The 24,598-nt window shown below is 39.5% G+C and overlaps 1 protein-coding gene across 2 annotated transcripts in view; it reads right to left on the bottom strand.

Moving 5' to 3' along the window:
• ubr2 (ubiquitin protein ligase E3 component n-recognin 2) overlaps window positions 1-24,224 on the bottom strand; it is a 30,954-nt gene extending 6,730 nt beyond the window's left edge. Inside the window, exons 1-35 of one of the 2 annotated variants that reach the window (XM_056760395.1) lie at window positions 24,068-24,224; window positions 19,541-19,800; window positions 16,806-16,884; window positions 14,611-14,721; window positions 13,968-14,098; window positions 13,724-13,862; window positions 13,514-13,576; window positions 12,285-12,405; window positions 12,078-12,185; window positions 11,817-11,905; window positions 11,076-11,174; window positions 10,712-10,875; window positions 10,066-10,165; window positions 8,263-8,391; window positions 7,962-8,145; window positions 7,649-7,710; window positions 7,460-7,570; window positions 7,305-7,370; window positions 6,998-7,120; window positions 6,678-6,741; window positions 6,448-6,572; window positions 5,366-5,418; window positions 5,184-5,286; window positions 5,063-5,108; window positions 4,614-4,768; window positions 4,423-4,525; window positions 4,242-4,351; window positions 3,926-4,006; window positions 3,661-3,842; window positions 1,770-1,975; window positions 1,591-1,684; window positions 828-986; window positions 456-547; window positions 260-329; window positions 31-179 (exon numbers count right to left, since the gene is read on the bottom strand). In XM_056760395.1, coding sequence (XP_056616373.1) covers window positions 31-179; window positions 260-329; window positions 456-547; window positions 828-986; window positions 1,591-1,684; window positions 1,770-1,975; window positions 3,661-3,842; window positions 3,926-4,006; window positions 4,242-4,351; window positions 4,423-4,525; window positions 4,614-4,768; window positions 5,063-5,108; window positions 5,184-5,286; window positions 5,366-5,418; window positions 6,448-6,572; window positions 6,678-6,741; window positions 6,998-7,120; window positions 7,305-7,370; window positions 7,460-7,570; window positions 7,649-7,710; window positions 7,962-8,145; window positions 8,263-8,391; window positions 10,066-10,165; window positions 10,712-10,875; window positions 11,076-11,174; window positions 11,817-11,905; window positions 12,078-12,185; window positions 12,285-12,405; window positions 13,514-13,576; window positions 13,724-13,862; window positions 13,968-14,098; window positions 14,611-14,721; window positions 16,806-16,884; window positions 19,541-19,800; window positions 24,068-24,151 — 4,015 coding nt within the window. In that variant the 5' untranslated portion in view covers window positions 24,152-24,224. Of the gene's footprint in view, window positions 1-30; window positions 180-259; window positions 330-455; window positions 548-827; window positions 987-1,590; window positions 1,685-1,769; window positions 1,976-3,660; window positions 3,843-3,925; window positions 4,007-4,241; window positions 4,352-4,422; window positions 4,526-4,613; window positions 4,769-5,062; window positions 5,109-5,183; window positions 5,287-5,365; window positions 5,419-6,447; window positions 6,573-6,677; window positions 6,742-6,997; window positions 7,121-7,304; window positions 7,371-7,459; window positions 7,571-7,648; window positions 7,711-7,961; window positions 8,146-8,262; window positions 8,392-10,065; window positions 10,166-10,711; window positions 10,876-11,075; window positions 11,175-11,246; window positions 11,346-11,816; window positions 11,906-12,077; window positions 12,186-12,284; window positions 12,406-13,513; window positions 13,577-13,723; window positions 13,863-13,967; window positions 14,099-14,610; window positions 14,722-16,805; window positions 16,885-19,540; window positions 19,801-24,067 lie in introns of both variants that reach the window. The other variant, XM_056760396.1, reaches the window with a different exon arrangement.
• Between the last annotated feature and the right edge of the window lie 374 nt (window positions 24,225-24,598).

Consider the following 24,598-nt stretch of genomic DNA (forward strand, 5'->3'; position numbering starts at 1 on the left):
CTATTGGAAAGGATTTTCAAATGGCCTGACCTATGGACTGGATGGTGTAGGCGCAGCTGCCCCAGCACATGATTGGCACGCGGGGGTCCTGCTCATTAGGATGCACCTTAAGACCAACTTTATACGTGGACGTGCCAAATGTGGTCAACATCTCTTTTATGGTGCTTGAGTATGGATTCCTAACAAACATGTGTTGCCTCATTAGACAAGACCAGGGCACGTTGAGCAAGGAATTATGGGTAGTTGGCAGTTATCTTACTTTGGAGTGTGGTCCAGTCTGAAGCCATCAGGAGGATGGCAATCATGAGCACTCTCTGTCTGTTCATCACCTGTACGTGTCCAAAACAAAGTGTTGCGTCATCAGACATCATCAGCAGTTAGGATAGCATCAAAGCAAATCTGAATAAACTATGTGTCATCACGTCATGTATCTCAGCGGGTTTGGGGTAACTTACTGGTGGACGCGGTCTTCCTGTGAGCAGCATGCAGGGCTTTGGTCTGCTGGTAGGTGATGTTCACCCACTGCTTCAGATCAGGTTGATCAGTGCTACAAACAAACACACAGATAAATGGACTTAAGTGTGTACCTGAGTTATTAAGCACATCGAGGGCTTAGCGTGTTAGCAGATGTATATTAATAGCGATGCTTAGCTTGTGTGAGAGGGGCTTCTAGTTTCGATTACACAAAAGGATCAGAGAGGTTGCCATATTTATCACAGATAAGCGTATTACACTTGCTCCACCAGGTCCGCTCATGCACTAATGCATTTCGCTCCAGTTTTACATCAGTATAGGACCGGATCAGTTTGATGTATGTGTTAAAGTACCTGCAGATGGTCTTAGTGAGGGGCAGCAGGGGGATGACCGTGTTGCTCAGACACTCGCAGAGCGGGCACAAGAACTCTCCGTTCTCCACATCGTAACTGGTGTGAACGCGGAGCCTCTGCTGCCGACGCTGCTCTTTAGCCTGCACCGCTTCAAAATACCTGCCGGGGGAAACATTACACACAGTCACAAATATAGACGAGCGAAACAAAAATCTTTGTCAGCAATTTCATATATAGCCTTATATATGCTTGTAGTAGAGTAGGTGGGGCGAGACCGTGGTTCGAGTCTGGTGAGTAATTGTAAATTAGCGCCAGCTGTGCGCACACCGGCCTCGAATCACGTAGGAGATGGGAGCATATAAAAGGAGCGACCGGACCGTCGAAGAGAGAGGACCGGGCCCGAACTTGTGTTATGTTTGTATTTGTATTTATATTTATGTTTTGTTCGCCGGCGGTCGTCCGTGAGGGGCCGCTGGCTGTTATCTTAATTTATTAAATGTTTAAAATGTCCACCGGTTCCCGGCTCCTTCCTTCCATTTTATGGAGATGTATTACAATGCTTTAATGAGGAATCTTATTCATTGGGCAATTCCTTGCAAAGTATTTTTAAATTAGCAATTCTATGGAACTTAAAGCATGAATACATTTATCATTAACACGAAAGCTAGAATTTTGGCTGTACGACTCGACAGTTTTCAACAATCTTTCTTCGAACGGAAAGTGGCTTTAATTCTAACGCTCATTGTTTTGATGGCGATCTCACCTCTGCCAGCAATGCGAGTGCATGATGTGCCCGCAGCTGCCCGTGTGTGTGCCAAACGACAGGTCAGGGTGCATGAAGAGAGGGTCATACTTATCTGTTAAACACACACAGAACATCCTTCACAAAACAGACCGGACAAAAACACAAGTTCTATTACAATGATTTACACTTGAACTGACCCGGGTTATAAGGAGGTCTCTTGCGGTTCTTGGACATAACCGTGGAGCGTTGGACGAAGGCAGCAAGCACCATAGCTTTGCCGTCGACTTTGATCTCCTGCTCTTCCTGGCACAGGATACACGTCACCACCTGCCTCCTGTCACTGCCACTGGCATGCCACCGCCGTGGACCCACACACACTAGAGCACTGTCACAAGTACTGGGGCTACAGAAGACATAAAAGTCAGAGGTTAGCATACTGTGCATTTATGTACAGTATTCATTAGGTAAAAACATTTCATGTAAATTTTACATTTTTGACTATAATACTTAAGTGGAGAGGTATATACAGTCAGGTCCATAAATATTGGGACATCGACACAATTCTAACATTTTTGGCTCAATACACCACCACAATGGATTTCAAATGAAACAAATAAGATGTGCTTTAACTGCAGACTGTCAGCTTTAATTTGAGGGTATTTACATCCAAATCAGGTGAATGGTGTAGGAATTACAACAGTTTGCATATGTGCCTCCCACTTGTTAAGGGACCAAAAGTAATGCGACAGAATAATAATCATAAATCAAACTTTCACTTTTTAATACTTGGTTGCAAATCCTTTGCAGTCAATTACAGTCTGAAGTCTGGAACGCATAGACATCACCAGACTCTGGGTTTCATCCCTGGTGATGCTCTGCCAGGCCTCTACTGCAACCGTCTTCAGTTCCTGCTTGTTCTTGGGGCATTTTCCCTTCAGTTTTGTCTTCAGCAAGTGAAATGCATGCTCAATCGGATTCAGGTCAGGTGATTGACTTGGCCATTGCATGACAGTCCACTTCTTTCCCTTCAAAAACTCTTTGGTTGCTTTTGCAGTATGCTTTGGATCATTGTCCATCTGCACTGGGAAGCGCCGTCCAATGAGTTCTGAAGCATTTGGCTGAATATGAGCAGATAATATTGCCCGAAACACTTCAGAATTCATCCTGCTGCTTTTGTCAGCAGTCACATTATTAATAAATACAAGAGAACCAGTTCCACTGGCAGCCATACATTCCCACGCCATGACACTACCACCACCATGCTTCACTGATGAGGTGGTATGCTTAGGATCATGAGCAATTCCTTTCCTTCTCCATACTCTTCTCTTCCCATCACTCTGGTACAAGTTGATTTTGGTCTCATCTGTCCATAGGATGTTGTTCCAGAACTGTAAAGGCTTTTTGAGATGTCGTTTGGCAAACTCTAGTCTGGCCTTCCTGTTTTTGAGACTCGCCAATGGTTTACATCTTGTGGTGAACCCTGTGTATTCACTCTGGTGAAGTCTTCTCTTAATTGTTGACTTTGACACACATACACCTACCTCCTGGAGAGTGTTCTTGATCTGGCCAACTGTTGTGAAGCTTGTTTTCTTTACCAGGGAAAGAATTCTTCCGTCATCCACCACAGTTGTTTTCCGTGGTCTTCCGGGTCTTTTGGTGTTGCTGAGCTCACCGGTGTGTTCCTTCTTTTTAAGAATGTTCCAAACAGTTGTTTTGGACTCTCCTAATGTTTTTGCTATTTCCAAACGCAAATAGCACACTTGAAATTAACTCTGGACCTTTTATCTGCTCATTGTAATTGGGATAGTGAGGAAATAACACACACCTGGCCATGGAACAGCTGGGACCAATTGTCCCACTACTTTTGGTCCCTTAACAAGTGGGAGGCACATATGCAAACTGTTGTAATTCCTACACCGTTCACCTGATTTGGATGTAAATACCCTCAAATTAAAGCTGACAGTCTGCAGTTAAAGCACATCTTGTATTTTAATTTGAAATCCATTGTGGTGGTGTATAGAGCCAAAAATGTTAGAATTGTGTCAATGTCCCATTATTTATGGACCTGACTGTAGATCTATACACAACCTGTGTTCCAGTGATGCTGAAGTGGTGGCATCCAGGTCCTCCAGACTCTGCTGGAACAGCTCCTTGTTCTCGTTGATAAAGTGTCTCTGCATCTCTGACATCTGAGCCATGATCTTCTCTCTCCGCAGGCGTGCCATCTCTGCTTTCCTCTTCCGCTCCGCCTTATCTTTATCCCGCACCGTCTGCGTACAGACACACATGCAGTGAGACAATATTATGACATTAAACCTCCATGATGGGAGTGTGTGATGTTTACTGGACTCACCTCCTCTTGGCTGTGCCCTGAGCTGTCAGCTGGGGCTGCACTGGCTGTGCACTCACGGGTGGTCTTAATGTGACCCACCGTCTTTAAAAACAATGAAATGAGGGAAAAATATGAGAATCGTGTTCGTTTCACCTTTTTTAGGCTCATAAAATGATGTTTACTGAATTAAATCTTTCTATCATCTGTCCACTAGGAGGCAGCAGATGTCGATCAGAAATGTTGATTGACATCTGTTGCCTCCTAGTGGACAGTTGTAATATTCACACAGTTGTTCTCAGAACAGATGGCTCTGTAATCAGATGGTTAACTGCTTTACCTTAAGAATCCAGCGGATCATGTCCTTGTGCACCTCCAGATGAGGTGCGTTCTGCAGTGTTTCCAGTAAAGCTAAGATGCTGGGAGCGTTTCCAGGAGCCTCGCCTGGCCCTACAAGAAAATAATCGGTTCTACCGTCTAAAAAAATTACACTGAATTAGCCATGAGACAGAAATACTTACTGGAGATCTTGAGCGTGAAGTTAAAGCTTGTGTCGGTATCATCTGCACTGCTCATTAAATGCTGCTGCTCTTCCACCAGACCCATGCCTAGAAGATGCAGCACCTGCAGGAGTCACAGATTTGATCATTCCAGATGAATGGCACGAAAGCAGATCTTGACATTTGGGACAAGTTCTTACACACAGACATACCCTCTGTAGCATAGATTCGGACCAATGTCCTCCACTAGGCTCCATGGCCCACTGCAGCACAGCTCCCAGAATCCCTAGCAGTACGTCACACTGCAAGATGTTCACAAGGCTGCCGAACAGCGGAGAGAAATGAGGAAGAACTGGAGGAGGTAAAACTGAAGGAGAAAACAACGAAATAATTCAGTCTGATGTCAAATGTCTTCTGTACTTTCTGAATGGTATATAACTTAACCCCCTGTTTCTACATCGGACACGACCGGCACGATTCGACCCGACAAAACACGTTAGAAATGCATTAGAACCCCATATAATTTTACATTTTGTCCACACTTGATCCGGCGCGTTGCAACACAACAAACCCATTAAGAACAAGCAGGTTTGCAGGTCGTGTCACGTCAGCCGCGCCCGGTGTAAAACACATCATTACGTTCTCCATTTATAAAAGTTACCTGAATCTTCATTTTGCCTCTTTAGCTTCCTCTGAGCCTCTTCAGCCTATACAACATTCAAAAACAATCATTTAAATTGGAACAGTTTGGGGGATAAATGTATGTACAACGTGCTTGTTACCTTGGACTGGTCTGCTCTGGAGTAATGATGGAAGTAAAGATTGAACATCTTGGCACACTCTGGTCTGAGTTTATAAAGTCCTCTGCCCGTCACACCAGGTTTCCTGTAAAACACAACACATCCAGGGTCAAACACAAACCAAACCAACATCCACAAAGCACTCTTTTATTCAGGACACTCACTTAAACAAAGCCACGCTATCAATGACCCTCTCCATGCCCGTCTCCTTATTCTCCTGTGGACAAAAGCCAGAGATGATGATTATATTTCTGTATGGTTTTTAGAGGGAATCTACAATCCAAACTCAAATTACCACTAGGTGGCATTCACGTCACAGAAAGAGGAGGTAAATAACTGCTTGACTTTATCAAGCTTTGGAAAAGAAATCAATACTTGTAAGTATTGTCATGCTTAAGGTGTCCAAGACCAGGCACAATATTGCATATTCCATGCACTTTTTGTAAGGCGTCAGACGGTTCACCTCCCTTAACAGAGCCGAATGTCAAAAAATCACTATGAAAAACAGATTCCAGCCCTTCCCAAGACAGATATCTAGACAGCGGGTATGAATGAAATGAAGTCTGTCAGGCTGAAGACAAAAGAGGAGTTTTTAAGATGTGATTCAAATGTATCTACATTTAAGGACAACCAACTGCAGGGCAGTACATTACTCCAAAGCCAGGACAGGAAAAGAAAAGCCATGAAAAGTTGTCTTCGGTTTAACAGGAGGAGAATAAGAAAAAATATAATATTCTGCAGAATATTCTATGAAAAATGGAAATTTTGACATTGACCGAAATGACCGGTACAATGGGCTTCATAATAAGAGCATGGACCCCTGCATGTTAAAACCATGAACAGCACTTTTGATTATACAGACACTTATTGTGCACAACAATTTAACATTTTGTTAAACGTGAAATTTTCTTAATGCCTCTGTAAAATTTCTACGTTTGTACATTATGCAGCATTTATTGGATAAGACAAATCTGGAATATACAGACAAATGTAGCCGCAATCACACAATTTATATTAATTAATTAAAAAACATTTTAATAATAATGTATTATGAATATTTGTCATTGTCATATTGTTATTGACTTTTCAATAAAAGCATTAATATACCAATTGTACCAAGGTTAAGGATGTTTCACAAAAAACCAAGGGTAAAGTTTGTAATAAAAGCTTAAACGTTTTAATGACTTGAATCAGATGAAACAAATAACCAGCGGTGTCAAGATCTCATCTATGAGTGTTGACTCACATTCTCCGGCAGGGCTTTGACCAGCTCGCTGTGTGCCATGGGACGAATACACAGCTGGTGAACAATCTCTCGCTTTATCTCATCAGTGCTCTCCACCTGACCAACACCTGCTGTGTATCTCTCACCTGAGGAAAAAAAAAAAAAACACTTGTCATTTTACTGTCTACGGTGCCTAATCTGGTAAAATAACACACTAAACTGCAGTGTGTTGAGAGATGATCAGCACTTACCCACGACCATAATGACCAGATGCAGCATCTCCTCGATTAGAGTGTTGTTCTGCTGTACCACATCCTGACAGGACACACACACATCATTAGCAACATGAATCACAGCTTCAGTAGAGAGAGAGAGAGAGAGAGAGAGAGAGAGAGATGGAGAGAGAGAGAGAGAGAGAGAGAGGGAGAGAGAGAGAGAGAGAGGGAGAGAGAGAGAGGGAGGGAGGGAGGGAGGGAGGGAGAGAGAGAGAGAGAGAGAGAGAGAGAGAGCAGAGAGAGCAGAGAGAGCAGAGAGAGAGCAGAGAGAATAAGAGATGGCAAGGTAAAAAGACCTTGTTAGCATTGTCCCGGCTGTATCTCTTCCTGCAGTCTGCCGAGCTGAAGATATGATAGAGCTCAAAACGGCTTAGCACGATCATCAGGAAGTGATTTGGATCCATCATGGAAGCTCCAGCCTACATCCAAAACACTTATTCAATTAGCAGACAGTTTGATTCAAAGTGACAAACAAGGTGTACATAAATAAAAGCATAATAAAGAATCACGTAAATAAATCTGAAGCTCGACAGAAGTTTCCAGAAAAAAACATTACATGCCATTGTGCAAAGTCTTTTTTCAAGGTTTGTGAGCACTACTGACCTGAAGCATGATGAGGTCTTTATCAAACATCTCCACCCTGCATTTCACATTGTGATAATAATAAATCTGAAACAAATTTATGAAAAAGCATTAACACTATCGATCATATAGCTCCAAAAACTCCAAATCATTCAAATGAAGCCAGAGCGTCTTGCCTGATTGACCAACGAAAACCCGTTTCTTCTCCACATCCCAGCATGCATCTGGGCACAGAGCACTAGACAGCGGAGCGGGTGCTCAATCAACATCGGTGGACTCAGTTCACTCTGTGATAGAAAAAAATATATGAAAAAGTGCCAAAACTCTCTGTAAAAAGCATAAAATACTCAAAACCCTAAACTTACGAGTGGCAGAAGCTCAGGGAACCGATAGGCAACTTCTGTTTTGCTCAGCAGAGCATGTAAACCTTACAGAGAGAGAGAGTACAATTGAAATCCCAGGGTCCTAAAAGTTTAAGACCTCTATGAAAACATTATGTTTTCCATTTATTTCCAACACTAATCAGCAGAAAAAATACAATAATTCCATTTAATTCTTAACATTCATAAACGACATGCAGTGGAGTTTTATTTTAATTTGATATTATAAGATGAAATGTAAGTAACGGTTACAATCTAAAACATTACTCCAGTTATTTTCATTCACATTCAGTCTCACCTGCTAAAAGGCGTGACACAGGCAGGTGAATGCTGACTTTCTCCTGAGAGACGCAGTAGCGGATGGTGTCTACGGAGTGTCCGCACATGCTGAGGGTTATGGGCTGTTCCCCGTCTGTGAAACCGCTGTGGCAGTGAGTCAGCGCGCTCAGGCACTTCTTATAAGCTTCAATCAGCACTCTCTCCTGAAGCCGACAAACAAAAACACTCAAAAATTTAAGCTCCACCTTACATTATGGGCAACTAAAATTTAAACCATTTTTGATCAACAGTGTGTTATTGGGCTTGTATCAGACACTCACGTCACTAGCGCACCACTCCTGCATCATTGATATGATGTGTGTGAGTTTCATTTGTAAAGTGAATGCTGCCTCCCATTCCGGCTCCATCTCTATGTGCTGCCCCACCTGCCGCACGACAGGGTCCATTCCCTGTGCAGAAAAAACACACACACACTCTTAGTTCCAAACACAACACTGAAGCCAGGGTTTGTCCTTCATTGAGAAATTGGAGCCGCCTCCGTCAAATGTCGTGCCGCCTCAGACTCTCGGCAAAATTATTTTAAGTGTATTCACAAGAAATGTTGCGTGCATTTAACAGACTGTTATTTGTAACTGCAGTTGCTTCATAGGCCACATTTGAGGCGCTGTTTCATTATCAGAACACCAAGTCGCTAAAAAAGGTTGGAGAACAAGAGCTGGCTGTGTTTAACATCTGTTTAGTTTCTTAAATCAACATGATGTACATCATTGTGATGACTTTAGCTATGCAGTTGGATCCTTGAATCAGCATATACTGTACACAGCGAGTTTGCCAGTATGAACACATATTGCGTTCAGAACGATTCACAGACAAACGACTCATTTGAACAGATTCAATTAAACTATTGAACTTTTCAGTCACTAGCGAATATAAGAGATCATTGAATCATTTAAAGTGAACCAAAGAGAATGCAAGATGTGAATGAGCTTTTCTAATTTAGTAAGACTGGTTAATTCAGTTGGCCATGCTGGAAAGTTTGTTGAAATGATAAAAAAGCTTTATTTGATTAAAAAAAGTCTGTTTGGTTGAAGGAAAGTATTGTTTTATATAACTTAATAATTGTCATATTCATCTAATTTTATTAGAACTTTTAATATGTCAAAGTGACTTTGGTTAAGCCACAAAGGTACGGTAGGCCTACGTGTGTGTGTGCAAGATCAGGACGGCACCACCTCCGCCTCATTTTGAGCCAAGAAAAACCCTGTGAAGCCCATTCATTTCAGTGTCACCCAAACGCTTTTGCTGTACAGTTGGTGAAATAACGTCATGTTTGTACATTTTAAGAAGTTAAGAAGATTTCCTGAAGCTCAGTGGTAAGAAACTTTCATTAACAACGCAAGGTTGTGGGTTCGATCCCAGGGTATTGCAAACACCTATGTATAAATGTATAAAAGCATCTGCAAAATGCATAAATGTAAAAGTTATCAGACATATCCTATATATTCATATGTCTTATGTTCTAATAACTCTCCACACAAAATGCTGCTATAAATGTAGTCAACGTAGTTATCAGTGTACACAATGTGCTAATATATTTATCAAAATGTATGCAAATATAGTTGCTGTTGTCTGTCCTGCTAAAATTCATTCAAATAGGTGACAGCACGGATTTGTTTGGAGCGTTCCATGAACCACGTGACCACACGGCGGCGAGATTGAGTGTCGTAACTCTGGTTCAAACCAAAAAGGAATACCACCCACTTCCACTTCTGACTTTTGGTCAGAACTGTGAAACATTTGCATAAACAAGTACTACAGACTGACATGTGGATAATGTTAGCTGTTTTCCTCATTTTTTTTTTTTTTTTTAAGAAAACCAGCTACCACAAACGTAACTATGAATAAATGTGAGAGTGGTCATATAATGTGAATTGCATACCCCCATAAGACCTTAAAAAGCGAACTCAGATGCAGTCTGAAAAACTGCTTCTACAGCAACCACACAAATCGAACTCTGAGGTCAAACACACATGGCCCCAAACCAAAAGATTTAGTGTGAAAGCAACCTTTGTGCCCCGTCTCAATAACCCAGCACACACACAACCTCAGGGTCAGAGAGTCACCTGCATGCATTTTAGCAGCTCCAAGAAAGCTTCGAAACCTTCCAGAAACTTCTCCCCGAGTTGGTCTGCCCATTCTGTAGGACGGCTGATGAGGACGTACCTGCATGATGACATGCATATCATTTAAAAAAAAACATGTAAAATATAGAACGAAAATGACCAAATTTACATTTTGTCTTAATTTACATAATTTATTTCATATAAAAGGAAAGTTCACACAAAAATGAAGATTTTGTCTTCATTTACACACCTTCAAGTTGTTCATAATCCGTATAAGTGTCTTTGTTCTGATGAACACAGAGAAAGATATTTGGAAGAATCCTTGTAAGAAAACAGTTCTTTGACCCCATTGACTACCATCGTAAGAAAAATTACTTTAACATTAACACAAATTAAGATATTTGAGGAATGTAGGACAGCAAACTGTTCTGTAGCACTTTTAACTACCACCGTCCTTTTTTCCTACTTTGGTAGTCAACGGTGGCCAAGAAGAAGTGATTGGACACAAGCATTCTTCCAAATATCATTCTCTGTTTTCATCACAACAAAGACAATTACACAGATTTAGAGTAACTAAATGAAGACAGAATTTGTATTTTTGGGTGAATTGTTCCTTTAAGCAAACATCAACTTCCCCATATCTTACTTGAGGTCTCCTATAAGGCTCTGGACTCGGCGGAATTTGAAGGCCTGTTGGGCAGTGTAACGTTCAAACTGAAAGCGGCCCTGCAGGTCTCTGTGTCTCAGGTGGTCCACAAAAGTTCGAATGATGGTGGTCATCAGGTTCTCCTCGGTGATCAGCATCCGAGCCTGAAAGAAGAATGGTTAGGAGAGCGCAGGTCCATACAAACAGGTCCAATACAACAGGCAATGCTTTCATTTACTCTCCTACGTTTTGTTAAATAATTTTTGCACTGGCCTGAGAAGACCCAAGAAAGAGTGAAAAGCAGGAATAGAAAGTGAGATCCTGAAGTCATCACGGCACGCCAGTCTCTCTAACACATACTCACCAGAGAAGGCACGGTGAACATTTGCACAGAGAGGTCAGTGACGGAGAACTCCCTGTCGTGGTCGTCCTTCACATAGTCACTCTGCAAGCGCTCATAGTTCTGCAGGAAGCGGTGAGGGAGGGATATATAGAGAGAGAGAGAGGAGAGGTGTGTGGGATTGACAGTACTCACCACGGTAGGGGCGGTGAAGAGCTGCACTGACAGAGAGGTCACTGACACTACACGCTCGTGATCATCCTCCATAAAATCTGTCTGGAGGCGCCGGTAATTCTAAGGGAAGGGGGTACATTCACCTTCCAGTTCATAGGTCACGGGCCATCTTACCCTACAGTAACATCCCCAGACTGAAAGTTCCCGCTTTAAATGGCAGGGAAAGCGTTAGGTAATGGACTCTGGTCTTAAACTACTTGATGTGACCTTCTGGATTTTTAAAAGAATGTTTGAAAATCAGCCAGCAGTCAGTCACACCTGAGTAGTGATTTCTTTCTGTCACAGTATGACAGGGTCAGACACAGCACGGATGGTCTGCGGACTTTAAGGGGATGCCAAACTGACTAGAGCTAGTGTAACACCGCTAAAATTCGATTATATTCATTGAACATGGGATAGGGGCTCATAGTGAGGTTTGTCATTCAATATTATATTATTCAAACTATGTGGGTAAATGTCCTTCAATAATTAAGTTCTTATGTAGTACTGTCAATCTAGAGAGATGTCAAGCATCGTTGTGAAAAGACTTACCTTCGCAAACTGAATGGCGAAAAGTTTCTTGTACTTTGGATCCATAAGCAGGCTGCTCATGAAGAGCTGGTGGTAAACATTTCTCGCTCCTGCGGGTAAAACAGGTGCAAGACCCATTAGATCACCTAACATGAGCTTGATAAGTAAACATAAATACTCTCAGAACTGTCTCTAACCATCAATGATTTGGCCTTAAATTTGAACTGCGCCTATTGTTATGAAAGGCCTGGAGCCCTGCAATATATCAGCACACTCATTCACCTTTCCACATCTTGGAGTCACTGAGCATGAGTTTGTCTACCAGAGAGGAGTTCTCTCCCTCCGGTCCTCGCTGTAGACCCACCTGACACAAGATCCTCCTCAGAGCATCTGTTCAGTAACACATTTCGTTTGAAAAGGAATAGACACACACACAAACAGATAAAAAAGTGACACAAAAAGGTGTGATAAAAGGACAGAGAGGCAAACCTGAGTGTTTGATTATTTGGCCGAGCCAGTTGAGAGCTTTGAGGGCGAAACACTGATGGGCAACAACTGAGGAGTGCATGACCTGAACCCGCAGAGGTTTCGTCTGCCGACTTGTGTTTCTCTGCAAAAAACGGCCAAAAATGTGCCAAGTTACAAACACACCACATTTTATAAAGGATTTTTTAACCATGCTTGCTTTGTTGTGTTGTGACTGGTTGCTAGGGTGCTGCTATGAGCTGCTTGCGTTAGCATATACAGAATCTCACAGAAGTGAGTACACGTTCACATTTTAGAAAATATTTTATTATATCTTTTCATGTGACAAGACTGAAGAAATTACACTTTGCTACAATGTACGGTAGTAAGTGTACAGCTTGTAACAGTGCAAATTTGCTGTCCACTCAAAATAACTCAACACACAGCCATTCATGTCTAAACCGCTGGCAACAAAAGTGAGAACACTCCTAAGTGAAAATGTGCCATGTCAACAGATGCTCATTTGAACTCTTCATATGTAGCCACCCGCCAGGTACGCAGAATAAGTGTGGCAAGCGAAGCTCGAGCAGAATGTTTTAATGTGAACGATAAACGCAATACGAACTTTTCAGTTATTTTATCTAAAAATTGAACTGCAGATACTGATTTAATATGAAATCAAGCAAATTAACAATTCAAGCAGTTACAAGTCCTTTCCCCCGAATGCAAGCATTTTTTAAACCTTGAAAACGGCGCATTAAAATTTTTTAATTTTTTCAGGATTTCATGCACCTGTAAGAACCCTGTAGCTAAAACCAAAAAAAAAAACTGTGAACCACATGTTGACTTTTGTTCCATAATCAAGTTGGCTTGCAGTGTTATGTGTAGCAATGCATCATGGGATCGCTGTCTTTGAAAATGATGCATGCAATGCTTAGAATCTGTCAAAACGAATGAGCTTTTCTATCTTTTTAAAAGACTACTGGGGCAGGAGCATGCTTATGATCACTTAAAATGGTGCCAATGTAAGCTGCTCAGTAAGTCATAGTACAGAGCCATCATTATTAATTGTCCAAATTGAAGGAGATCGCCCCATTACACTGAAATGCAAATCATATTGAGGGTATGTGTGAAACACATACGTTCACTATCAAAGAAAGACCCAAGAGGTTTCAATAAAAAAAAGAAAAACAACCCAATCGGTTTATACATCTAAGGAAAACTGATGGGATTTATGATTGCTGAGAACTTACCACAATAACAGATTTGGCCTGTTCACAGAACTGGAAGTCCCCAAAGCGAACAGACTTCCTGCCCTAAAAACAGTGAACAACAGCAATCAATACACAAAGCAAAACCAGACATTTAAACATTAAACCTGCAGCCAAACACCATAAAAAAACGTATTTATCCCCAGCTGTCTTACAACAACAACACCAAAAGCTTGATATTGAGGCGCTTACATCTCTGTCCACTGTGGTAGCAAAACTAACGGCCTCTTTCTGTGTGCAGTTCACAGCTTTCTGTAGCGTGTAGATGACCTGCTCGTACGTGTGGACTTCATCATTGAAGAGCATGCAGTAGTATGTGTGTCCCCGCACCCTTCAGAGGAACACAGGAGGGTTAGACACGATGAAGGCTCTTGTGGCCAAAACCTTTTAACTATTTAAAATGGTTTTCCAGACAAGCATTATATGTTTTTTTTACGGTGGCTCGAGCCCCTCTGGGAGCTCGTCTTCTTTGTCCCAGGTGAGTATGTCCACTGCATATTTCAGGATGATAGAGAAAACATTATATGTGCGGGCGATCATTTCATCTGACAGATTAGCCAACGGATCCTGCAAATCAAGCGAGGAAGTGTCACTTTTCTTTCTTGACAATGTAAGCTATTCAATTGTTGTATGCATTATTAAAATTTATAACTTTGTAAACAAAATGGCTCCATTCACATATACAATCTTTACTGGTAAATTGCCAAACATTGCAGTTAACAGATTGTGTGTGAACAGAACCTTTTATGGTAAATCAGTACTCCCAAATTACTAATAAATGCAGAAATACATATTTCTGGTATCTTGAGAATGCTATGAACGCTGTCTCACTGGTAAATTGACTGAATGTCGTTGATTGTGTGAACAGCACACTTGTGTATCAACCATAAATTTACCACCATTTCTGTATGAAACGGGCCATAGTTGACCTGCAAATGCTATTCTGATATTGTCCATAATTGCCCAAAGGTTGCAAAAGATCTCAAAGCACAATTCTCAAACAACAAACTCAACTTGTTTATAAACAAGTCTCAAATTCTCATTTCTTCTGCTAAGACTATGAGATAAAAATGTGTTACCCTCTGTGAAGAGTCACTGATGTTGGGCTCGTGTTTCTGACAGTAAGGGCCCTTCTTCCAGGCTTCTGTGTCGCCGCAATCACAGAAGCCCCCTCCTCCTGAGGTGGTCATCTACAGAGACAACAGAGCATTAACAGACACTTACATAAACAGACATCTGCACAAGATAGCCCACATCTCCGACACACCACAACTTGTTCATCTTCATTTTAGAGTCATGAGCTCATATACAATAAACAGAAACATGTATTGCATTTAGGGGTCGACCGATATGTGTTTTTCAGGGCTGATGTCGATATTGATTATTACAGATCAAGTAGATCGATAACCTATATTTTGAACGGATATATTTGTCTGGTGTAAAAATGAAAAATATGTTCAAACTTAAGAATAACAAGGGCTCTGACAAATACTTTGCACAAAATTCATGGTTACTACTCGTTTACTATAGTTAACAGTGAGGAAAGTTCAATGCTCAGAAAGAATATGCACTGTTGAATATGCTCCACTTGATGCAGTTGCTCTTTACAATGAAACGTTCAACCTCGGAGTGGCAGTCTTTTAAAGAGAAAGTAAACCTTTCCTCTTAGTTTAGGAATATCTGAAGATCCACCGCACATGTGCAGCGTGACATCGCCCAACCGAGCAGCCCAACCAAAATCAACATATTTGACAAAGGCTTGCGCAAATCATGTGAAATCGAGCCCTCTGCACGAGGATGTAATCACATAATGAGCTGCCGTGGGAGAAAGTGTACCCGTCATTACTTTCATACATAGTACGTAATCGGAAAACACTTGTTTAATATATAAATCTGGTCATTTAAAAGCAGACACCTCAAGCTTTCTATAGACATATGTTTCATGTTTCCATGATGAGTTTTAAATATGGGGTAACATGCTATTTCATGCATTCTGACTTCTTTACACTGTTAAACATGCTGGCTTCTCATGCTTAACATGGTCAACTTGTTCAAAAACGAGTTGGACGGATGACTTACTATTTCTGTGCTCAAAACGTTTTTTATAAGTCTGGAACCGTAGAAATAATGACCAGCCTACCTGACACAGAGTCAGGGACAAAATTTCAACCAACATGATCCACGTGGCACTGGTGCGACCATCTCCTGCTGCTCTACACTAGAGCTGCACGATTCATCTTTAAAAGATCCTGATCTCGATTCGAACACCAGACGATCTCATTAATGAAAATCTATTCACTTGTGTCTATTAACTTACACCTCGGACTAAAATCATAACGCTTCAATATTTGCTGTTGCTGCCGCAGAAATTACAATTATTATTATATGGTATTAACGACATCACAAACAGTCTTTTCAAAACACATACTATCATTATTTCTGTGTCAAATGATCACAGAAGTACTGGGATTAAAGCAGAAATTGCCAACTCACACGCATGAGACTTGTTTACAAGCTCCTACTCTGCCCAAATTAATCTCACAACAAATAACAGACCAACATATAAAGTAAATACAGCCTGACATCAAAACTGCTCTTATGAGTGTCTTTCAGAATTGTGATACACTGTTCTGATTATGCTTCACATCTTAACTGGACATGTTTGAAACAAAACTAACAATTATAGTTTGTAGCGCGGACAAATCCGGGTGAGCGCTTATTTCCGTCATTATGGTAAAACACATCATCAGAGTGTGTTACGCCCATCACTCTATTAACGTTAAAAGATAGCAGTATTGTCTTTCTGTAAAGACCCCTTCAAGCGGTCTGTATATATCAGGCAAATGTATAAAATAAAAAAGTGTCACCTTATGAATTTGTTTTACTGAGAAATATTTCATATACAAGTTACTTCAATGCATTTATACTTTTTAGGAAATTAAACTTTTGCATTTAAAGTAAAAAAAATGAAAAAACACTTTAGTTTACTTATGGAATTTGTGGTTAGACATTTCTCACCATAGTTAATGTTGGTTCACCATGAAATATGTAATAATTTTGAAGCACAGTCCTACATACCTAAATAAACTTTTTTTTTCAGATCCTCTAGTAAATTGTGCATTACTTTTAGTCAACATTCAGAATCGTAAAAGAATCGCATTCTCTACTTGAAACAATAGAATCGGGATCCTCAATTTATCCAGAATCGGGCAGCTCTATTCCACACCCACTCACGCTTAAAAAACATGTCTATGGTGTGCTTGTTTACTCTTACCCTGTAGCGGTGCTCTTTGTGAACGCTGCCCAGGAAGCACTGCATACACAACACGCATGTCGGGTCCGCCGCACAATCTCTGAAGAGGAATCAAATTATAAGTCACACAGAACATTTTTTAATTCAATAGCCTTTTTGCTTTGCTGTGGTATCAAGTTTTATGTTTTAATTGAAATGTCCAGCGTATGAAATTAAGCGGCATTTAGCGGCATCTAGAGGTGAAGATGCGAATTGAAACCAACGGCTAGCTCAACCTCTCCCTTTTGAAGCACTTCTTGGCTGACAGAGTGCCGAGATCGTCACATTTTCGCTTCTTTGCCATAAGAGATTAAGGAAACGCACTCTGTAGAGCAGATTGTAGGGAACTCTGTAGAGCAGACCAAAAACATAGGCTCATAGTCCAAAGGTGCCTGGAATGTGTACTTAAACATTCTGCTCTTTGCGAAACATGAAGGGGCTCGCACATCTTGCATTATCACAGTAGCATTATATTGAGATTAGAATCTGATCTCTCTGATTCCAATGCTTTCAGAGGTTTCAGCTTACAGTCATCTTGATTTAAGGACATTACCAACAAACCTGACCTAATTCACCTCTCCAGACTAGGGTTGTCACGATACTGGAATTTCTAACTTCGATACGATACCTTGAAAAATATCGATATTCGATACCATTTTCGATACCATGGAGAAAAAAACTGCCACAACATTAAGGGGGTATTTTTTTTTTTATTAGAAGTTGTTTGAAGCCATGTTTCTCAACAGTATACACAGGAAAATGATCCATGCATATGTACACTGCTACAGCCCTGTTCAGCTTCTTAGCTTCATTTGAGTTTGCATCATACTTTCTTTGCTGTTCAAATACAGCTGGTAGTGTAGGTTGTGAGTGTGTTGTTTTAGTTGCAGGTCGAGTCTCATCTTCTTTCTGGTGCTACAAGAGAATGCCAAACTTTAATAAACAAATATATATATATTTTTGACCACACTTTTAAAATGAACTGAACTATCTAACTAATCTTTGAACTTAAGTTAATGGTAATAGATATTTGTTAACATGAATAAACAATGAAAAATACTTCCAAAACATGTATTAGTCTTAGTTAAAAGTTAATTTAAACTAACTTTTACTAATACATGTATACTTATTAAAATCCAAAGTTCTATCTGTTAATATTTTTTTTTCATTGGACCAGAGCAAACATGATCCGTTGTATTATTATTACATACTGTCATCAAAGATTCAAGATTCAAAACTCATATCAGCAACAATACTAGGCCATTTTGGTTAATGTTTGAGTATAATGTTAAAATAAGAAAAGTTACCAACCTCTCAAAATTCTTTATATAGATTCGGTTGTCTGTCTTTCAGGTGCTTTGCTATAGTAGAGGTGTTAGCGCCTTTTGTTAGCACTGCTCTGTAGCAACTCTTGCATATTGGCTTGTTTGTGTCCTTCGGCTTTCCATGTTCATTTGCTTCATATCCAAAATATTTCCAGAAAGCACTCCTGCTGTGTTCTTTATCAACCAAAGCCGGTTGCGGAGGTAAGACGGTGTTTTACTGCCACGAAATGTTACGAGATTAAAGTCGAAATGTTACGAGATTAAAGTCGAAATGTTACGAGATTAAAATCAAAATGTTAAGAGAATAAAGTCGAAATGTTAAGAGAATAAAGTCGAAATGTTACGAGATTAAAGTCGAAATGTTAAGAGAATAAAGTCGAAATGATAAGAGAATAAATTCGAAACGTATAGAGTATAAACTTGTCGTAATTCGTATTTTATTTTCGTGAAAGTTGTAGTTTAAGAGTTTAAGTTTTGTTTAAGCTCGTCATCTGAACCACTGAGTTAGTTCTAAGTTTGTGTCAGATTTTTTCTTCTGAATAAATTCAGTTTCATGATCGCTGCAGTGTCCTTTTACTAATTATAACTCGATGCGCCAAAAGACAAAGAATTTCCTTATTGCTAAATCATAATCTAAAGTAGGATTCAAGGAAATCCTCCACAGCCATTGTTTATAGCAATTCTGTTATTTTTCTCAAAATATTACGAGTTTATTCTACGAGTTTATTCTCGTAACATTTCGACTTTATTCTCGTAACATTTCGACTTTATTCTCGTAACATTTCGACTTTATTCTCGTAACATTTCGACTTTATTCTCGTAACATTTCGACTTTATTCTCGTAACATTTCGACTTTATTCTCGTAACATTTCGACTTTATTCTCGTAACATTTCGACTTTATTCTCGTAACATTTCGACTTTATTCTCGTAACATTTCAACTTTATTCTCGTAACATTTCAACTTTATTCTCGTAACATTTCGACCTTTTCCTCGAAATCTTGGATTTTTCCATTTTTAACGTGGCACTTAAACGCCGTCGTACGGTGGCGCCGCCGCACTCGCCATATTTATATTCACTTCACTTTTCTATTCAACCAGAGCGAATGAGACGAGACACGTGACAGGCACTGCAGGTCACGTGTGGTGTTTGTCAACGCGCCTTTGGAGATAAGTGAAAGTGACAGCTCGGCTAGGATCGGTGTATCGATACTTCGGGAAATTAGTATTGGTACCGTTCAGATATTTCAGTATCGATATTTATTGAAATATCGATATTTTTGACAACACTACTCCAGACATCCAGCAACTGTAGAGGTCCTGTAAACTCACACAAGCCCAGTCAAAATTGAGAACCATTTAAGATGTAGCATACAGAAGAAAACCCTCTACCTGCATGAATATGTTGGCTCTCCAACTTTGAAAACATGGCCGCAGAGCTGTGAGGGCTGGTTGCTCTGTTCCAGTTTGGTCAAGCCTGTGGTGGGCTCTTCCCCACATAGATACCACTCCATCGGGGACTGAAGCAGCAGCTGTGCCAGCAGATCCTCATTCTGAGGGTTCAGGTTAGGTCCCAGGCAGTAAATCTTGGGCACATAGCAGGCCAAATGCTGGTAAACCTCTTTGGGCAGGTTGTCTACCTGTAGCCATTTCTGTGGATAGATGGGTAAAATTAGACAAAAACTTTTCATCCAGAGTCATGAATACTAGATATCAACCCTTGTATTTCTGTTATTTTATTATTCTTAAATAACTTATGATCTTTTGATTACATCTTATCTAGCATAACCAGTACAAGTAAATACACAGAGTCTAAAACTAGGTCCTTAAGTACTACCGATTACTCACGACACATGCAGACAGATGGTTTTCGAATTTGTGTTGGATTTAAATAAATGTCTGATTTACTTAAGGTTGTGTTCAACCGTAACAAGAGAAACTTTTACCTAATGGCCCCATTGTGCCAAAATGAATATTAAAGAGTAAATATTACAATGACCTTCAAATTACATTTCATGCAGTGTGTAATGTTGCTGTGTATGAACGTAAGCTGTCTGCCTAGTTGTAAAGCCAAAAGTGAACGAATAACAAAGTTATTGTCGACCCTGACGTCGTCTGTCGTTCAGTACTAGACCATCTGACCAATTAGATCAGAGTATGCTGACAGAAAGGAGGGGATTAGACAGATGAATCTCCGAACCAATCATTTGGGAATAAGTCAAGAAGCAAGGTAACAATAACTGCCTATTATTAGAAAATTAAAGTGTTTTACACCATGTATGTACGTAAACTTGATGTTTGACACTACATAAACCAAAGTAGGACCTTAAAAATCACAAAATATTTACTCTTTAATGTTATCTATTTGATGTTTATGACAACAAAAAGTTCTTTTCACAAGTCACAACAATATAAAACTTGGTATCGGCACTTTTTGGACATTTACAGCTCATCTTAATAGGCGTGGGTATGGTTTGGTCCCTAACAATCGATTCTTGACGTACTAATTAGCATATTGAAAACGTAATAAGCGAAATGACGTCGCATTTGCGCTCAGAGTCAGACTAGTGTTGGTACTTTGACTTCTAGTCTTTGAATTGTCACATACGGAATTTTAATACAACTGCGTGCCCAATAAAGCCATTCTCATTGACATTTTCTGTTGTCAGACATTAAAAAACCTATTTTAAATATTTAACGCGATTCACTAGTGCCAAATGTTAAACGGCATCACGGTATTATATTTTCTTTTACAAACACTTAAAAAACATTATAATTCTGCCAACTATAACCGTGATGTGAAAATTGCATACCGTTGCATCTCTTTCTAAAACAAACCTATCTTTTGGAAATTGGTAGGGTAAATCTGTCACGTGGACAAAGGTCAGGCCAGAAAAGTAAGTAGTGCTCAGGTATACTTTAACTGCATTGCTTGCTTTTTTTGGTGCAGTCTCAGTGGTTGACAGAGTTTTTAATGGTTGATGCCGATATTGAGAAAGCAGTGTGGCCGATAGGCCTATATAAGAAATGTAATTATACGAGTACAACAAATTTGTAAAACTAAATTAACATATATTTTGCATATTATTTATGCAATATTCCCATAATTATACAACATTTAATGAGGTAACACTTCAATATTGAAAATAAGTGTAGCTTTTTTGTTTAACTGTTGTACTGCTTTTTTATCCAACAGAAGATTATAGAGAAAGTGTATAATTAATGACTAAAACATAATTTAATAAATTAATATTAATATACAGTTATTGCAAAAATAAATCACATTAAGTTGTTTTACTCAGTATGTTTCTCTTTCTTAAAGGTCAAAGGTCCTAAAGGTCTATAGGTCAAAGTGTTTTTCTGTTTTGTCTCTGTGAAAACAATACAAAACCACGACAAAAAGCACAGCCTATATATTTGGTTAATTAGTGGCATGTAGCATAGCATCAAAGGAGAAGAGACGAAAATGTACACTATAATCCACACATTAAGATACCAGGGACAGTCAATGTGGTGGATATTAAATAAAAATATAGAGGAATGCAAATGTATTATTACTTGTGTATTATTGCGGTGTACGTGTCTCTATCTCATTCACCTCACACACGACATAGCCACACAACTTTCATGATGGGATTAGAGTGACAGTTTTGTGGGGGGAAACAGCGTAAATTACCCAAAACAACACATATCTGAGGAAGAAATTTCGCATCTTGATTTAGTTTGTTTTCAGGCCGAACAGCTTTTGGCACCGGGGTGCTGCGGGAGCGTTTTTAAAGCATATGAAGCGGTCTGCTCTCAGGTGATTCGTGGTGACTTGGTGTGATTCGTGGTGACTTGGTGTCATGCGCCAACCAGTCTTTAGGGAGCTGCAAGGGGTCGAGTGTAGCCATCCTCTTAAGGAACAAAATGCTAATGCTCTAACGTGATTGAACCGGATAATCTATCAGCCAAATGGAAAGATTTATTGGTCGACAAATATATTGCAGCAGTATATTGTCGACCCCTAGTCTTAACCCTACATAAGAAATTATAAGAATAAACAGTGTTATATTAAACAATCCTATTAAACCATGTGGCATCACAGACACACCCTGTAACTACACAACAGTAGTTTCATTATCAATTCTGTAAATTGCCAATTATATTTTTCAACTAAAACTTCATTAACTTGTTTAGGTCACATTATACACTGTACAGTTGCACTGTACATGTAATAAAGAAAACTGAAAATTCATGTCAGATAAACATTGTGCGAACATTTATTTACAACCTCCTACACCATTCAAAGCAGTTCACTTTTTTCAGTTTAATTTCAGGGCTGAGAGAAATATGAACTCCCCAGGGAAAGTGTATTAGATTCCAGTCCCTAAAAATGACTCCTGGAGTGGAATGATCTGGAATAACAGGAACCACAATGCACTGGATGCAGCTGTAATGACACAGAACCTCACTGCGCCAGCAGGCCTTTACACTCTCCTCCAAACAGGTTTATCAATCACTTAAGAGACTTTTATTTTTAAAATTGGATTAAAGGAGACAAGCCATGAAGCAACTGTGTATATACAGGGTTAATAAATGTCTTCGAGAATCTCTCGCAAAGAGACATTCATTGTATAAAATAAGACACTGAATAAAGGAAATAGGGCAATTACAATAATATTTCATAGAGAATATTTTTTTGTTTAAAACAAAGAAAAAGGCATTTAACTGTATACATTTAAGCTATTTAAAGCATTTTAAAGAAATCAATATCGCAAACAATAAAAGGGAACTGTGTGTGAGCTTTTGTTTCTCTAAATATCTTTTTTTACTTAGCCTAGCTTAGGTCAATAAGACTATTACACTATATTTTAAGTAACACATGTTGGCACTGGCAAATTACGCTAAAGGAAAAACAGAACGGTCTCTATAGTGACCCACTAACCTGGTTTTGTGATAAAGCATATAGTCATACATTTCAGTACCCTATATTCATTTAAAAAAAAAATCTGACCACATTTATTGACCAAAAGTTAAAAATGATCCACGTTTTAATGCATATGCCATTTAGTTTCCCTGTCTAACAGATCATTTACAGCCAGACAATATAAACCACACAGATTTAAGTCTTGCCTGTGGTTTTCAAATAACCAACATCTAGGCTTCATTGGTTAAAACTAACAATTTTTATTAAATTTACATGCATTTAATATTGGTAAGGCCAACACAAACCAAGCTGCCAAGAAAGAAAAAACATACAACGCTAGAATATATATTTTATGTTTGGATTGTTAACCCCGGCCAAGTAACGTGTTAATAATAACAAGCAACAATTGCAATACCACACTGAACTGATATTCAGCCGGAGAAACCAGAAATACAGTTCACATGGATGCTTTTACAGCAGGAAACACTTCCGAGTGTGGTTTTATTACACAATTACCCGAATTAATATAATTCTGCTTGACAAAATCGATTTATATTGACTGCCAAATGAGCCGTCCCTATTAGTACATTAATACACGAACAAACACCAGCATAAACTACACAAAGACGAACAAAGCAGACAGTGTTGTTTTTGAGAAGCCTGCGGTAAAAAAACTGAAAAACAAACAAATCTGTTTAAAGCGTTTTCTTTTTCATTGACACTCTAAAGCGGAAAAACTACACGATAAATTACGCTTAAATGAATCTCGGAGTTATATTTTAAAACAAGTATCCAAATCGAGTGTCAGGTGTGTGTTTATGGAGCTAGAGGTGTTACCATCTCACTGGCTAGATGCTAGCGCATTAGCAAGACAACACTGAGCAAAACAACCCGAGCCGAGGAGCGAGAAAAACGCAAAATTCACCACGCCCACAAAATAAATCGCCGTTGACGGTACATGGTTCCATAGAAGAGACACTTTTTATAGTGTTTATAGCGCTGTCGCCTACCGCAGCTGTGTCCTTTGCGGAGAAATTGAGGAATTCACTACACAGAGCGGACGGTACTTCACGATCAGTCTCGGCCGCCGCCATCTTTACTTCATTGGCCAACAGCAGAGACGGAAGCGGAAATCAGCAGTTCGCCCCACATCCGTCAGGGAACTAGGGGAACTTTTTCGCTGACTAATGGAAAAGTGTTCCTGCCTTTGTCAAGGTGACAGGCGATTCATTCCTCTCACATGCGCTTGTATGGAAGCATATGTGGTGCAGAATTCAATTTGCAATGTAATATGCAAAATGGCAATGCAGTATGTAAATTGACAATGCAATGTGCGTCTAAAAATATACATTTCAAATAACGTTTGTGCAACATTAGGTGCAAAATTAAAATTAAAATTAAAATTCAATTATATAATTGTTAGGTTATTTAAAGTTATTTAAATTGATATTTTTAACTCTCTTTAAGTTGCAAAATTTAAATTAAAATGCATTCCCGGATTGATTATACATATTTAAGATAGTCAAGCAAAACTGTAGCAA

This window comes from Triplophysa dalaica, chromosome 11 (genome assembly GCF_015846415.1).
Source record: "Triplophysa dalaica isolate WHDGS20190420 chromosome 11, ASM1584641v1, whole genome shotgun sequence".
Classification (NCBI taxonomy): Eukaryota; Metazoa; Chordata; class Actinopteri; order Cypriniformes; family Nemacheilidae; genus Triplophysa; species Triplophysa dalaica.